The sequence below is a fragment of the Microcebus murinus genome, chromosome 5 (assembly GCF_040939455.1).
Source record: "Microcebus murinus isolate Inina chromosome 5, M.murinus_Inina_mat1.0, whole genome shotgun sequence".
NCBI lineage: Eukaryota > Metazoa > Chordata > Mammalia > Primates > Cheirogaleidae > Microcebus > Microcebus murinus.
In genome coordinates, this window is record NC_134108.1 from 106,805,885 (window position 1) to 106,821,331 (window position 15,447).

Here is a 15,447-nt window from a genome sequence, read left to right on the forward strand (position 1 = left end):
AAGAACAGCAGTCATGTTCCCACAGTAATTCAGAAGACTGTGTCTTCTACATACTTGCCAAATCACAAAAAGAACAAGTAGGTAGAATTATAGAAAGTATACCATATATTCAGCTAAGTTATTTAAAAATTTTTAAAACACCAATAATGTATATTTGATACAGCATTTTTCTAGTTATTCAAAACACCTTAATGCACATTATCTTTTTTCCTTCTTTTTGTAAAAGACTTTATTTATTTAGAATGGTTTTAGGTTCATAATAGATCAAGAGGAAGGTACAGAGATTTCCTATCTACTCCCTTCCCCATATATGCATGGCCTCCCCTGTTATCAACAGCCCCCACCACAGTAGTACATTCGTTACCATCGAGGAACCTACAATGACACGTCATAATCACGCAGAGTCAGTAGTTTAGGTTAGTGCTCACTCTGGTGTCGTATACTCTGTGGGTTTGGATATACATATGAGAGCATGTTTCCACCATTATAGTATCATACAGAGTATTTTCACTGCCCTAAAAATCCACTGTGCTCCTTCTATTTATCCCTCCCCTAAGCCCCACTCCTTGGCAACTGCTGATGTTTTTACTATCTCCATAGTTTTCCCTTTTCCAGAACGTCAGATAGTTGGAATTATAATTGCACATTATCTTTACTTCCCCATTGACTGTGAAGGAAGAAAGGGTGGATATAATTACACAGGCCCCTAGAGGGTAAGCACCTAGGTCTATACCTCCCAAACCATTCAGCTATCATTACAAACTACAACTTTTCCGGAAACAAGTCTCTAAAATTAAGATTTAACTAGAGTCTCTGTTGTGTTTGAAAATAATTTACTAGAGATTTACTAGAGAAATAGCTCCAGAGAGCTTTTACCTCTGTGTCTATGCCTGGGTCTCCCTGAGTGTGTCAAAGAGAAAGAGGACCTAGAGAGTGCCAATGTAAAGTTATATTCTATTTGGCCCAGTTCTCACAGCATAGGTGAGGGAAAGGCGGCAGAGCTATCAATATTCAAAAGCAAATGAGTCCCAGAAACCAGATCTCCTGCTAGAAGACCTGGGGGTCAGCAATTACCTGGTTTCAGGGACCAATAAAGACCTTCTGACATTCTCTTCTGACCAGAGAATCTAACGCCAAACCCCAAAACACAAAATTTCCTCTGTGAGTTAATTTCCCATTTAATCATGGACCAATTAGAATTAAGATGATTGCTCATCTACTAGTCCAAAATAGGGCAGAAGAGAACCTAGAAAAGGCCAAAGTAGAAACTGTGATTTCAACAAAATAAAGGAGAGTGCAGGAGTGATAGAAGTAGACGTATAAAAGGAAAAATGTGTTGACTTACTTTTTGGTGAGCCGAGGGTCCAGAGGAGGGTGCTGTGCTCCATATACAGGCTGGATGCTAAAAGCATGAAAAAAGGCAGCAAGTTGTTAGTCTAGTTAGGAAACTAAATATTTTGGCTGGATACCATCTGTATCACAAAACTGGATAGGACGCTGAGAAACAAGTTACCTCCAAGAATGAATATACTCAAGCCATTTCCAAAAGAGAGCAACCTACTCTCAAGAAAAAAAAAAAAAGTCTTTGATAATGTTCATTTTCCCTGGTAAGGTTTCAGTGCTTTACACACCTGTCAGGAAGCCCTATGTGTAAAGAAGACAGCATGGAAAGGTAATGGGTTTTAGAGTTGGAGAGAGCAGAGTTCAAATGCCACCTCTGGCATTCAATACTACTTTGAACTTGGACCAAGTTACCTGACTACTTTGAACTTGTTTTCTCATCTAAAATGGGAATACAGCCTACCTTAAAGGTTCATTGGGCTAAAAGACAGTGAAGCAACATTACCAAGGGAAAGGTGGCCCAAGGAACTCTTACATACCACAGGTGGGGTACAAACAACTTCAAAAATCAGTTCAGCCATATCTAGAAAGAATGAAATATACATACCCTAAAACCCAGAGTTTTTACTCCAAATTTCTCTTAAGAGAAGTATATACATATGTGTATCATGAGACATATATAAAACTATTCACAGCACCATGGTTCTTCTTAGCCCCAAACTAGACATAACCCAAATGTCAACAATGAATAGAGAAATAAACTGCGTTATATTCACATAGTAGAATACTATACACCGCGGAGAATACACAAAGTAGGGCTGCAAGCAACAATGTGGATGGATCTTACAAATGTCATGTTGAGGCCTGGCGCCGTGGCTCACACCTGTAATCCTAGCACTCTGGGAGGCCGAGGCAGGTGGAGGATTGTTGGAGCTCAGGAGCTCAAGACCAGCCTGAGCAAGAGTGAGACCTTGTCAAGAAAGGAAAGAAAGGAAAGAAAGAAAGAAAGAAAGAAAGAGAGAGAGAGAGAGAGAGAGAGAGAGAAGAGAAGAGGAGAGGAGGGAGAGAGAGAGAGAGAGAGAGAGAGAGAGAGAGAGAGAGAGAGAGACAGAAAGAAAGACAGAAAGACAGACAGAAAGACAGACAGAAAGAAAGAAAGAAAGAAAGAAAGAAAGAAAGAAAGAAAGAAAGAAAGAAAGAAAGAAAGAAAGAAAGAAAGAAATTAGCTGGATAACTAAAAATATATATAGAAAAAATTAGCTGGGCATAGTGGCACATGGCTGTAGTCCCAGCTACTCAGGAGGCTGAGGCAGGAGGATTGCTTGAGCCCAGGAGTTTGAGGTTGCTGTGAGCTAGGCTGACGCCACGGCACTCTAGCCCGGGCAACACAGTGAGACTCTGTCTCAAAAAAAAATAAAAATTAAAAAATAAAAATTAAAAACAATAAATGTTGAGCAAAAGAAGCAAAGTATGAAAGAGTAAATACCGTATGATTCTACTTGTGTACACTTCGAAAACTGACAAAAATAATTTCTATTGTTTAGGGAGACATGCACAGTAGTAGCAATATAAAGAAAGCAAGTGGTGATGAACATAAAAGGATGTGGTTCTCTCTGGGGGAAAAGGAGGAGGGCCACAGGAGTGTCTGTGTTCACTCTGTGCTCACTTTGTGATTCATCAAAGCCACCATATCACTCATTTGTGTTTCATGTACTTTTCTGTGTATAATATATCACAATTAAAAGAAAAAAGTGACTCAAGAATAACTGTATATTGGCCCAAATTGTCGTTCAGTTATTAATATAAAGGTGACAGAAAAACATTTTCAACGTGTGAGAGCTCAGGGAACATGCGTCCTCTACTCCCGCCTGAAGAAACTACGAAGGGACAACTTCAGCTAACTATGAGATGGAGGAACCATGGTAAAAGGACGAGCGGAAATGATATAACCTTAGCACCAAGTCTTAAATTTGAGGCTGGATGTTACAAAAGAGAATGTAAAAGTAATATACTTGGCAAATGTTAAAACAGGAAGGAGGAAAAAATGGACAAACAAGTGCAGTGATTTCCTCATCTTTTACTGACAGGGCTCAAGAGATATTTAAAGCTGACAGCTCAAGTGACAGAGACACAGTATGTTTTAACACAGAAAAATGCTCACTTTGGCAACACATATACTAAAATTGGAACAATACAGAGAAGATTAGCATGGCCCTGCACAAGGATGACGCATAAATTTGTGAAGTGTTCCATATTTTGGTTCCACTTTCTAATATTCACTGGTGGGTAAACTGAGACTCTAATAAGAGAAGTGACTTACCCAATTGAGGGCCCTTCCAGCTTCAAACCCCACCCCCAATTCTTCTTCCAAAAAGCAAAAGAAAACTAAGAAAAATAACATAATCAACTAAAACCAGGTGGGGAAGGAGGGGTCAGAAAATATAACTACTAATTTCTTCATTGTTCATGGTAAGGACTCAATAGATATTGTCTGAAGAAACATGACATAAAGTTATGCTTCTAAATGTAATCACTAGAATAAAAAGATAAGTCTTCCAAATTATTAGAATATATACATGTATACTCTGCAAAGCACAGTCCATATAATAAAGATTTTTTAAAAAGAAAATATTAAAAACATAACTAAGACCAAATATAACAGTTATTACAATAAATATAAATGGGCTGAATTTACCTATTACAAGAAAAAGGATTATTATCAATAGGAAACTAGTTATAGTACATCTTTTAAAAAGAATGAGGCAATTCTATATCCAATGAAATGGAATAAACTCAACATTAACTAAAAAAAGATGCAGAATTATACATGTCACCATTTTAAAAAAATCTTTATTCCTTCAGCACCCCACGTGAAAAAAATAAAAATAAAACAAGAAAATATTTTTAAAATTTAAATAATAAAAAATTAAAATAAAAAAATTTAAAAATCTTTAAGATATATAAACATACTTATGTATGATTAGCTCTATGTATGCAAAGAACATCTCTGAAAGAATACACAAGACACCAGCAGCAGTGGTCTGGAAGAGGAAGCAGATGGAGGATGAGGCGCCAAAGAGACTATTTTCACTATATACCCTTTGTGCTTTTCTTTGCTATCATGTACAAGCATCACTTTTATAATAAATAAATTAAGCAATCATAAAAGGGTTGGAAGGTTTTAATGGGCTAATGTGTCAAAGCCCTTTAGCACAATTCCCGGCGAGTGGCAATACTCACTTAGTGGTAAGCAGGTAGTGAGGGAGACTTGCAAACATTCGAACACTACCTAGGCACATACTCAGGGCCCAAGCCAAAAATGTCAGTTTTCTTCCACTCTTCCATTTTTTTAATTAATTAATTTATTTTTTTTGAGAGAGTCTTGCTCTGTTGCCCAGGCTATAGTGCCATGGCGTCAGCCTAGCTCACAGCAACCTCAAACTCCTGGGCTCAAGCGATCCTTCTGCCTCAGCCTCCCGAGTAGCTGGGACTGCAGGCACGAGCCACCATGCCTAGCTAATTTTTTCTATATATTTTTAGTTGGCCAATTAATTTCTTTCTATTTTTAGTAGAGAAGGGGTCTTGCTCTTGCTCAGGCTGGTTTCGAACTCCTGCCCTTGAGTGATCTGCCCACCTTGGCCTCCCAGAGTGCTAGGATTACAGGCGTGAGCCACTGCACCCAGCCTCGCTCTTCCATTTTTATTTAATCCTTATCTGATATTTTGAAAATGGAACAGGTTTACCAGTACTTTGTTTCACATAACAGAGGCGATCCTAATGCTTTCAAATAACAATGTAGTCACTCATTTTCATATTTACTTCTACTAAGATTTCAGAGGGAATCTTCTTGTGTATGATCTTGTTTATGGATATTGCTCCTACCTTTATAAGAATCTAGGCCGGGCGAAGTGGCTCACACCTGTAATCCTAGCACTCTGGGAGGCCAAGGTGGGCAAATTGCACTAGGTCAGTTTGAAACCAGCCTGAGCAACAGTGAGACCCCCGTCTCTACTATAAATAGAAAGAAATTAATTGGCCAACTAATATATATAGAAAAAATTAGCCAGGCATGGTGGTGCATGCCTGTAGTCCCAGCTACTCGGGAGGCTGAGGCAGGAGGATCGCTTGAGCCCAGGAGTTTGATGTTGCTATGAGCTAGGCTGATGCCACGGCACTCTAGCCTGGGCAACAAAGCAAGACTCTGTCTCAAATAAAATAAGTAATCTATACTCCCTAAATCTCTTTGGAAGGTTAAGTTATTTATAAATAAACCATTACATATATTACCATAGAAATACAAATTCTGAAAAGCAAACAATACTACTTTAATGTGTTTAAAGAGTTTCCTAGGCTGAGGAAAAGAAGAAAAACAAAAACAAGAGGAATCAAAGAGTAAAAGGAAAGTTTGGCTTAGGGGAAAGCAGTTAGACAAAACAAAAAGTAAAACACAAATAATTATCATCAAAAAAGCCCCAAAAGGGCCATTGATTTGCATTTCAGCATTTGCAAATAATCTAAGATGAGCTACAGCCCTCTTCATAGTAAAATATAAAATCAGGGGATAAACTCTGCAGAAAGATCTCAACAGGCGGGTTAGGTTAGGTGACTAGGTAGAAAAATCCTCCCCTTAAAAGAGTATTACCACCTGCCAGTAACTCATGCAGAAAAAAACAAACCTAATTGCGCAGGCGTAAGGGCCAGAGGCCATCAATTACCATCTAGGAAAGAAATCTTAAAATCACAGTAGACTACTGTTTAAAGATGTCAGCCCAAAGTGCTAGCACAGCCACAAAGGCTTGAGATAAATGGACTTGATCAGCAAAGGTATCAGAGCCCAAATTGAATTTGTTAACATATTCTTGAACTAAACCATGATGTATCTGAACCTGGAACACTTTGTCTAATAAATCAATTTACTGCACCTCAAAAAAGACAGGCAAGAAGTTAGAAAAGGAAGAGAAACCAACATGATTACAGAGACGAAATGAAAATACACTGAAAGAGACCAACGATTAAGGTGCTCAATTTCCTGCCTTTTATAATTCACCTATCAGCTTGTACCATCTCCACTCCTCCCAAACCCACACTCCACTCTAGAGAAGGCCGAAGGCCGGCTCCACTCCATCTTCCAAACATCCTTGAATTACTAAGTCAGGCTCTTTCCCCTACTTGGAATGCTTTTCCAAGGGATGCTTTTCCACATCCCTTTTCTATTGTATCCATCCTGCAACATTACCTTCAAATTCCGCACCCCCCAAGAGACTTTCTTGTCACCAGCCACAACACCCACTAACCCATGCCTTCTGATTCCCTGACACACATAAATCAGGGTTTATACATTCTTAAAACAAAGTAGGTTCAGTTCTGTGATGTTCCATAAAAAAAAAAAAAAAGTAGAGTTAGATCATAATTTAAGCATACTCACAGGTACTCAACAACCAGCTTAAGAAATAGGTCATTATAAAGTCAAAACCCCTGGCATACCCCTCCCTCACTTCCTAGGAAGCTACTCTACTAAATTTGGCATTTTTCACACTCATTTTTGTTTTTATTTTCTGTGAATCCCTAAGCAATATATAATATTGTTTTGTATATAAAACTTTACATAAATATCACAGTATATATGACTTATGACCCTAAATTATAATGCTACTTTAAATTTTACTTAATTTCATAGCTATCTGGCTTATCTCTGTAACACAAGTTAAAAAATAAATCTGCTCTAACGCAAGTGTAAAAGCATTTAATTGACATTTTCAAACACAAAGAAAAGTACAGAGAACAATATAACAAGCACCCATGAGCCACCATTCTGATGTAACAAATGTTAACATTCGTCACAGTTTTTTTATTTTTACTCAGTAGATACAGCTGAGAGATACCCACTATTCTGAAGTTGGAGGGAATCCTTCCCATCTGTTTTTATACTTCTACGTATATTCATATGCCCACAAACAACACACAGTATTTTTTTCTGTTTTTAAACTTTACATAAAAGACTGCACACTGTACATATAACATCTTGCTTTTTTCATTCAACAGTGTGTTTTCACTCAACTCCACTTTTAAGTTTTTCTGATTACAAAAGTAACATACACTAAGTGGAAAAACCGGAAAATCAATCACACACAGCGTCCTCTCCTGGGGAAGCCATGGTGCCAAACAGACTTGCAGCTTCTAGAAACCCACGTAGCGCCTTTTTCTGTAGTCCTCTTACCTCCGGGCGGAGCACAACACACACCAGCAGGCACTTGACAATACTTAGTGAAGATCAGGACTCTACAAAACCTACACCTCTGCTCAGGCTGATGCTGCTCTAGCTAGACAGACCTAAAAACCAGAGGCTAACGTGCTGCATCTCAGAGAAATTGCACCACATCTGCAGAGAAAGGAAGGCCATCGGATGTGCTGCCAGGAGACAAACTGGAGCCAATGTCCTGGTCAACCTGTCATTCTCTTTAACAAAACCAACACCACAGAACGTATTAGCACGGCTGTTTCACCTAGTTGTTGGAACAGTGCAAAAAACCTTGGTAGGAAAAATCAACAGGTGTTTGTTCAGTGCTGACAAAAAAGCTAAAGCAAATACGGGAGTTTAAATGCCAAATGTGTTGGCAACTGATTCAAGTTCACACACTCACTCCATGGAAGTCTTCCAGAAACGGGGATCTATGCTGTTTTAGTGATAATTTAGTAACTTCTAGTCACTCACTTTATCAGTAGAACATTTCCAAGCCAAGAACAGGTTATAAGGCACCCACCCAGACAGGCTGGGCCATTACACTGAGTCTTCTATCAGATTCATTACGATCTTAGGATTAAGATCAAAGCCCTTAACTTGGCCTATCTTTCCAACCATGAAGGACCTGGAGGGCTTAGAGAATTTGGATTTTATTCTAATTACAAATGGAAGGCCTGAAGAGGGGTGAGAAGAGAAGCAGGAAGACCAGTGAGGAGGCTACAGCAGTAGTCCAGGCAAGAGAGGACTCAGTTTGATCCAGGGTAGTAGAGGTGGAAGTGGTGAGCTCAGATTTGGGATATATTTTGACGAGCCATCAGGACTTGCTGATCAATTGGATGTGGCAGGAAGGGAAGGAGAAGAATTAAAGACATTAGGATTTTTGGCCTGAGGAACTTGGTAAACGGTGGGACCATTAAGTGAGATGGAAAGAACAGCTTTGCAGAGGTGGGCAGATATATAAATCCAGGGTTCTGTTTGCACACGTAAGTTTGAGATGCCCACTAGCGGGCCCCATGGAAATGCATTAATTGTTCATGATCCATATGGCAAAAGCTGCCAGCACTGGGACTCAGGTTTCTTTGAATCTAAAACAGGGTCTGTTCTCAGTGGTTCTCAAAGGACAACTCCTAAACCGGCAACAGCACTTGGGAACTTGTTAGAAACTCAACTTCTCAGGCCCTACCCCAGACCTACTGAATCAGAAGGTCTGGAAGCGGGGCTTGCCAATGTATGTCTTCATGAACCCTCATGAGCTGTTAACCATTGCTCAAAATCATACTCCTCATTGCTAATGCACACGTGGTAGCCACAGCTGTCCTGCATTAGGCTTCTCTGCGCCTCCACAAACCCTCTGCCTAATTAACAATGGGTGGTGAGTTGTTTTTTTTTTCCCCTGCCAAGGACTCACTGAAGGCTTTAAACACACCATTGGTGAAAGTTTTTCAATTCCAGTTTCAGAAACTAAAGCAAGGGGAGAAAACAAAAATTGGAGCTACTATAATAGTAATTATTCTTACAATAACTAATATTATTGAGTACCTCCTAACCATTTGATATGCATTAGCTCCTTTAAGTCTCATAATATTAATAGTTGTATAGGGTAGATACTATGTTCCCATTTTACAGATGAGAAGACTGAGGCACAGAATGGTTAATTAACTTCCACAAGGTCACACAGCTAGCAAGTGGAAGGGGTGGGATTGTAACCCAGGCAGTCAGGTTCCAGAGCCTGAATTTTTAACCACAAGGGTACAGATTGCCTCTTATCTTCCTAAGCATCAACACAATCACCATTTGATGTATTAAGTACATGGGGCTCTTGTGAATAATTGAGAGAACTTAAAAACATGTTTAATTCCATCAAGGTACCATATGAACCAGCAATTCCACTTCTACTTATACACAAAAGAATAGAAAACATGTCCACACAAAAACCTGTGTATGAATGTTCATAGAAACATCATAGTAGCCAAAAAGTAAAAAACAACCCCAAATGCCATCAGCTGATGAACGGACATGATGAAATATTACTGTCATAAAATGGAATAGCACTGATACATAACACAACATGGATGAACCTGAAATCATGCTTAGTAAAAGAAGCCAGTCACAAAAGGCCTCATATCATATTACTCCATTGGCATGAAATGTCCAGAACAGGTAAATCCATAGGAACAGAAAGTAGAATCATAGTTACTAGGGTCTAGAGGGAGGGGAATGGGAAGTGACTGCTAATGTACTCTAATGGATACAGAGTTTCTTTCTAGAATATTGAAAATGTTCTGAAATTTGTGGTGATGACTGCATAAAACATCTAAACTGTAGATGAATATACTAAATCCCATTGAATTGTCCACTTCAAAAGGGTGAATTTTATAGTATGTGAATTATATCTCGATAAAGCTGTTATTTTAAAGAAGAATGTTTCATTCACTTTGAATTTAGGCTATTTTATTTAATAAAATTCCTATTTGTTGTCACTAAGCTCACTGAGTCATGATCAAAGAAATTGAAAGTAACCTGCCATCGCTTTGATTTTTTAAACTTTCAATTTGCAAAAAAGAATAAACTAGTTTCAATTCCAAGTTTCCAAGAACCTAGTACAGTCATTTGTGCCATTTCTCCACTCAGGAAAAAGTTTTCTTCTCTAAGACTTAAGAAAATATAGATGCAAAAGTTCTATTCTTACAATGGTGATAGCACCCCTTGTATTTTCCTGGATAGAGCTGGAACCCATTCTACTAAGTGAAGTATCTCAAGAATGGAAAACACATACCACATGTACTCACCAGCAAATTGGTATTAACAGATCAACACTTAAGTGGACATATAGGAATAACATTTATCGGGTGTCGGGCAGGTGAGAGGAGGGCATGTGCAATATGCCTTAACATTTGTACCCCCATAATATGCTGAAATAAAAAAAAAAAGGTAAAAAAAAAGTTCTATTCTTGAGAAAATGCTCTGACATTTTCCTTAAATCAAAGTACCCTTCTATCTAAAAGAATCTTAGTTTTCTCCCATAACCAGGGGCTCCTGGGGCCTTCCCTGCTAAAAGCACACAGCTGAACAGTATTCTCCTTAACAAGCAAGGTACTAAAAAAGATTATGGCAGCCTGAGCAAGAGTGAGATCTTCTGTCTACAAAAAATAGGAAAAAAAGCTAGGCGTGGACCCGCAGTCCCAGCTACCACAGAGGCTGAGGCAGGAGGATCGTTTGAGACCAGGAGTCTGAGGTTACAGTGAGCTCTGATGACGCCACTGCACTCTAGCCACAGTGATGGAGAGCAAAACCCTGTCTCAAAAAACAAAACAAAAAAGCTACTATGAATTGTGGCAACATTTTAATCCCTTAAGAATAAACAATGAAGATATATAACTAGTGCTGTAGTAAGGATCTGAGAAACATTCTTGTAAATGTTTACTTGCTCTAATAATAACAGAAAAATTAATAAGTACCATTTTTTAAGCAACTATTAGCACAATTTAGTATTTGTGCTAAATACTGTACTAGGTTCTTTACAAATATATTTCCTCTAGTCCTCACAGTAGCTCTGTGAAAAGATTTCTCATTTCATAGATAAGGAAACTGAGGCCTAAAGCAATTAAGTCAATTATTTGTCGTGGTTACCTAGGTAAGAGAGCCCAAATATTAACCCAAGTTTTTCTGAACTCAAAAGTTCTTTTCTCGACAGGGGCAGTGGCTCACATCTGTAATCCTAACACTCTAGGAGGCTGAGGTTGGGGGGGGGGGGGAGTAAGCTCTGGAGTTCAAGACCAGCCAGAGAGAGCGAGACCTGTCTCTACTAAGAATAGAAAAATTAGCTGGACATTGTGACACTGTGGCCTGTGCCTGTAGTCCCAGCTACTCAGGAGGGGGATCACTTGAGCCCAGGAGTAAAAAAAAAAAAAAAAAAAAAAAAAAAAGTTATTTTCTCTATCCCTCTATATGAAAAAGGAAGCCAAAAACTTTTAAGAAACTAAAAAGACTTCTGTTCATATCTCACAAAAGTAATGCTTTTAAAAAGCTATTTCTGTAGTCCAAAAGAGGAAATATAGAAAACAAAAGATTGTTAATAGCAACCACCAGTCAGAAAGCAAAAGACCATACCATGTCTCACATCTTTTAAATTAATTACTTCCTGATATAATGATTTTCCTATTGATTCTGATTATAATCTCAGGATGTCAAAATTTAATGATCTCACTATGGAAAACCCCAGAGAACAGCAGTTAGCACAACTGGAGAGCTCACTAGACCAGGAAGGAAAAAGGAGATCAGTTGGCAGGAAGTGGTGCTTATCTAAAAACATAGAACATCTTTAACACTAATATTAACAATGTAATTCCACAGCACTTTAATCTGAAGCTATCTTTGCATTCTCTTGTATTATTTTAATATGTATTACTAAAAGCTGATTCCTATCCTGTTTTTTTCTTTTATATTCGCATTTTATTTCACGATTTTATTTTCTACTCGATCAAATGTTAGAAAAAAGCAACAGCTTATACATTATCACAATGCAATTGAAAAGCAGAGTTTTCAATATTTCAAACTTTGTTAAATTCTAATTTTAGTTAACAATAAAGATGAAAAGAGAAAAATACTTTAGACTTCTTAAACTGTTCAGTAACATGCAATTTACATAGCAAAGAAAAAGTCAATGAAGAAACACCTTTTACTGACCTCTGGAACGAATACTATAGATTTTACAAACAGGAGACTTATCACACACAAACTTTATTTCACAAGCATTTGGATTTTTTTGTTTTGGGGGTTTTGTTTTGGAAGTATCATGATCAACTTTGTATTTATCCCAGGAAAATTCACATGACGAGAACACACATAGTTCTTGGCATATGTTATATAATTTATTCTGTGATTTAAATTTTATTTTTATTTCAAAATATTAATGGGGTACAAATGTTTTAGGTTACATGGATCATTTTTGTAATGCTTAAGTCCTCGCTATAGGTGTGCCTCTCACCCAAATAGTGTTCATAGTATCCATTAGGTTGATTTATTCCCCTCCCAACCTTTTCTCCATATGTCTAATAGGATCCTTAATAGCCACTACTGACCCTCTTTTCTCTCTGGCTTTGAAAAAAAAAAGAGGGGTCACAAGTTCAAAGGATTATCCTAGAAGGAAAAGAGCTGAATCAATTAGAAAAGGTAGCATGTGGGGCACCACCAAACATGAATTTCATCACCACGTAGACCGTGGCTGGCAGAAATCTTAAATTCACACCTGAAACACACACTCCTCATACTTCTCGGGACTCTGCCCCAAACAAATTGAAACTGTAAACCAATAGCTGATTGATGGATGGATAATTGCCAATAATAATTGATAATTCAACATACACCGAAGCGGGGCGGGGGGTGCAGAAAGTAGCTTAGAAGGTCTGCTCTCCAACTAAACAACTGAAGAATGAAAGAATTTAGTGTAAGAGCATTACAACGCGGAGGAGGGGGTCACTTGGGGTTGTACAAATCCTTAGAAAATGCCAAAGGAATAAACCCGATTCTGTGGTCACCTTGTAATAATTCCTAATGGGAAAGGGCCAACTCAAGATAAACTAAGGTCGGGCTTGAGAACTGTCCTCACTTTTCCTGCCCGACCCCCTCGGCAGGCGGCCCCAAACTCCCACTAGAACCCTTTGGGAACGAGCCGAGCTAGGGGAGCAAAGAGAGGGGCCGTCTCGTGCTCGCAACCACCTGTGCGTGGTGGAGACCCCCGAGAGGGAGTTCTGTTTAAAGTGGGAAGCAGCCCTGGGGACGGCTCTCCGAGCCCAGGACAGACACTGGCTGCTCACCCAACTCCACTGCCCCCCACGCCCGGTCTTCAGCCACCTCGCAGCTGGAGGTCACCCCTCCTGAGACCCCCGCCCCCAGACCCCGATCTGCACCCACACCCAGCCGTCCCCAAAGCTCTCTGCCCGCCCCTCTGCGTGACAGCTACCCTGACGCCACCAGGCAGCCCCCGCTGCCCCAGCCGGGGTTCCCCAAGCCGGTCTTCTGGCCTTGGTGGCGCCCCAGGCCCGGGGATTTAGGGATCAGGATCGGGAAGGGTTTGGTCCAATCCCCTCTCCCTCTCAGCGTCCTAGGCTCACCTCCCCGGCAGCTTAGCGCTCCTCTTCCAAAACTGCTTGCTGTTCTCGGCGGCCATTGCTTTGGCCCGGGGAAGGCCTCGTAGGCGGGCCAGGGGGGTGCCCGGCGAGATGCCCCCAGGACCCCTCAATCTGAGGGCCAACCCAGGCCGCTTCCCCGCCGCCGGTCACCCGCTCCCAGCTCCTGGGGGCGCCATCTTGGATGTGGGCACCCTCCCACCCAGCGCCGCTGCCATTGGTGGGCTGCGCAAGCCGCGGACGGGCGGCCAATCGGGGGCCGGAATCCTGCGGGCCGCTGAAGCCAAGCGGCAGCGTCAGCGGCTGGGCACACAGGTGGATCGGGAAGGCGGAGCCTGGGCGAGCAGGGAGGCGGGGCTCAAAGTTCCTACCCCCAGGAGCGGAGAAGCAGGTAAAGAAAGGGACCCATAGGAAAGAGGAAAGAGGGTTGTTTTCTTTGTGGGGAATGAAGCCCCTCAGTGTAATATTTTTTGGATGGAGAGAGCATAATGTGCATTTTTATTTCTATATTTATACATATATCTCTCTATATAAATATATACATAAATATTTGACCTAAAAGTAAGGGCCCTTGCGTTGGTGGTGGCCTGCTTTTAACATTTCTCAACTCAGTGACGGTCTGGTTATTTATCTTCCCTTTCCTTGTTCCACTTAGATCTCGATTTGTGTTCCCGGGAAGGAAGATCGGTAGAGATCCGATAGCCCAGAGTTGCCAACTGTTAGAGTAACGGTGAGTAACGGTTCATCCAAGTCTCCCTGTGCTGTTACATGAAACTATTGAAGGACTTGTGCTGTGGCTGAAATTCAAGTGATCTAATCCTTGTTTCAATTCATAACTCTCACTTTCTGGCTGTGAGAAGCCAGATGCTGGGTTCAGGAAAGGTCCACCACAAGGCCGGGTTAAGGATAGTCTTAAGGAAAGGTTCTTATTTTCTCCACACAGTGCAGATTACCAAGTGCTGTTTCTTTTGAGGACATAGTATATCCCCATGGTGTGACCACAAAGATTAAGGATGTACCTACCCCCAAAAACATTATTAATTTCCCTTATTAATCGATTATAAATCTTTCACCCTTGAATTTATTTTCAATCTACTTTTCACTCAGAATCACTTTTAATATTAGCATTGTGAATCTTTTGAATGTCTTGTTGGTGGTTTTTGCTCTTTTTGAGTTTCTGTGGTTATATTACACAGTGATTTGGGGAGAGAGGAAAAGCAAGCACCATCTAGAGAAGTTTTTGTCCCAACAAAGGACTGCTGAGGTGGGCTGATTGTCCTCCCCTTCCCCACCTCATTTATTGCTACCACGTTCTTCTACATGTTGGAGAATACTTAAGGACCCCCTATGTAAAGAAGGACCTTCTTTTATACGTCCTCCAATGACCTCTTCCCACATAGATTTTACCCTAATTTTCAAGCTTCTTTTTCCTCTAATTTTAGAATTACGGGATTGTATGAAAGGGCCGTTTTACTCTCTCTGAGTCTCTCGAGCTTTTACAGTCTTTCATGTTATCTTCTTTATGGGCATTTAACCCATCAAACAAAAGCCCTCTGTCCTTTTAATCATTTTGCCTGCCTTACTCTGGCTCTTTTTCTTAGATGCAATGACTAGCACTGCACACTGAGCCCTAAGAGGTGTGTTATGAGGTTTTGTTGAGGCTGATGTTTTGCCTTTATTCCAGACAGCCAAAACTTTTGCAGGCCTTTTAGATTTTAGAAGAGCTGATGTCTCTAA

At 40.2% G+C, this 15,447-nt stretch overlaps 3 protein-coding genes and 1 non-coding gene across 5 annotated transcripts in view; 3 read left to right on the plus strand and 1 right to left on the minus strand.

Moving 5' to 3' along the window:
* Positions 1-13,807, minus strand: part of TBC1D22B (TBC1 domain family member 22B) — a 78,679-nt gene extending 64,872 nt beyond the window's left edge. The window contains exons 1-2 of the mRNA XM_012746856.2: positions 13,696-13,807; positions 1,346-1,402 (exon numbers count right to left, since the gene is read on the minus strand). Coding sequence (XP_012602310.1) covers positions 1,346-1,402; positions 13,696-13,751 — 113 coding nt within the window. The 5' untranslated portion in view covers positions 13,752-13,807. The remainder of the gene's footprint in view (positions 1-1,345; positions 1,403-13,695) is intronic.
* Positions 3,495-3,600, plus strand: LOC142871201 (U6 spliceosomal RNA). Its single transcript, XR_012919465.1, has one exon. It is a non-coding gene; the product is annotated as a U6 spliceosomal RNA (small nuclear RNA).
* A 555-nt stretch (positions 13,808-14,362) lies between the features above and the next one.
* TMEM217 (transmembrane protein 217) overlaps positions 14,363-15,447 on the plus strand; it is a 30,847-nt gene continuing 29,762 nt past the window's right edge. Inside the window, exon 1 of the mRNA XM_012746861.3 lies at positions 14,363-14,440. The gene's annotated coding sequence lies outside the window, so the exon portion shown is untranslated. The remainder of the gene's footprint in view (positions 14,441-15,447) is intronic.
* TMEM217B (transmembrane protein 217B) overlaps positions 14,364-15,447 on the plus strand; it is a 45,411-nt gene continuing 44,327 nt past the window's right edge. For both annotated transcript variants that reach the window (XM_012746865.3, XM_012746863.3), the window contains exon 1: positions 14,364-14,440. The gene's annotated coding sequence lies outside the window, so the exon portion shown is untranslated. The remainder of the gene's footprint in view (positions 14,441-15,447) is intronic.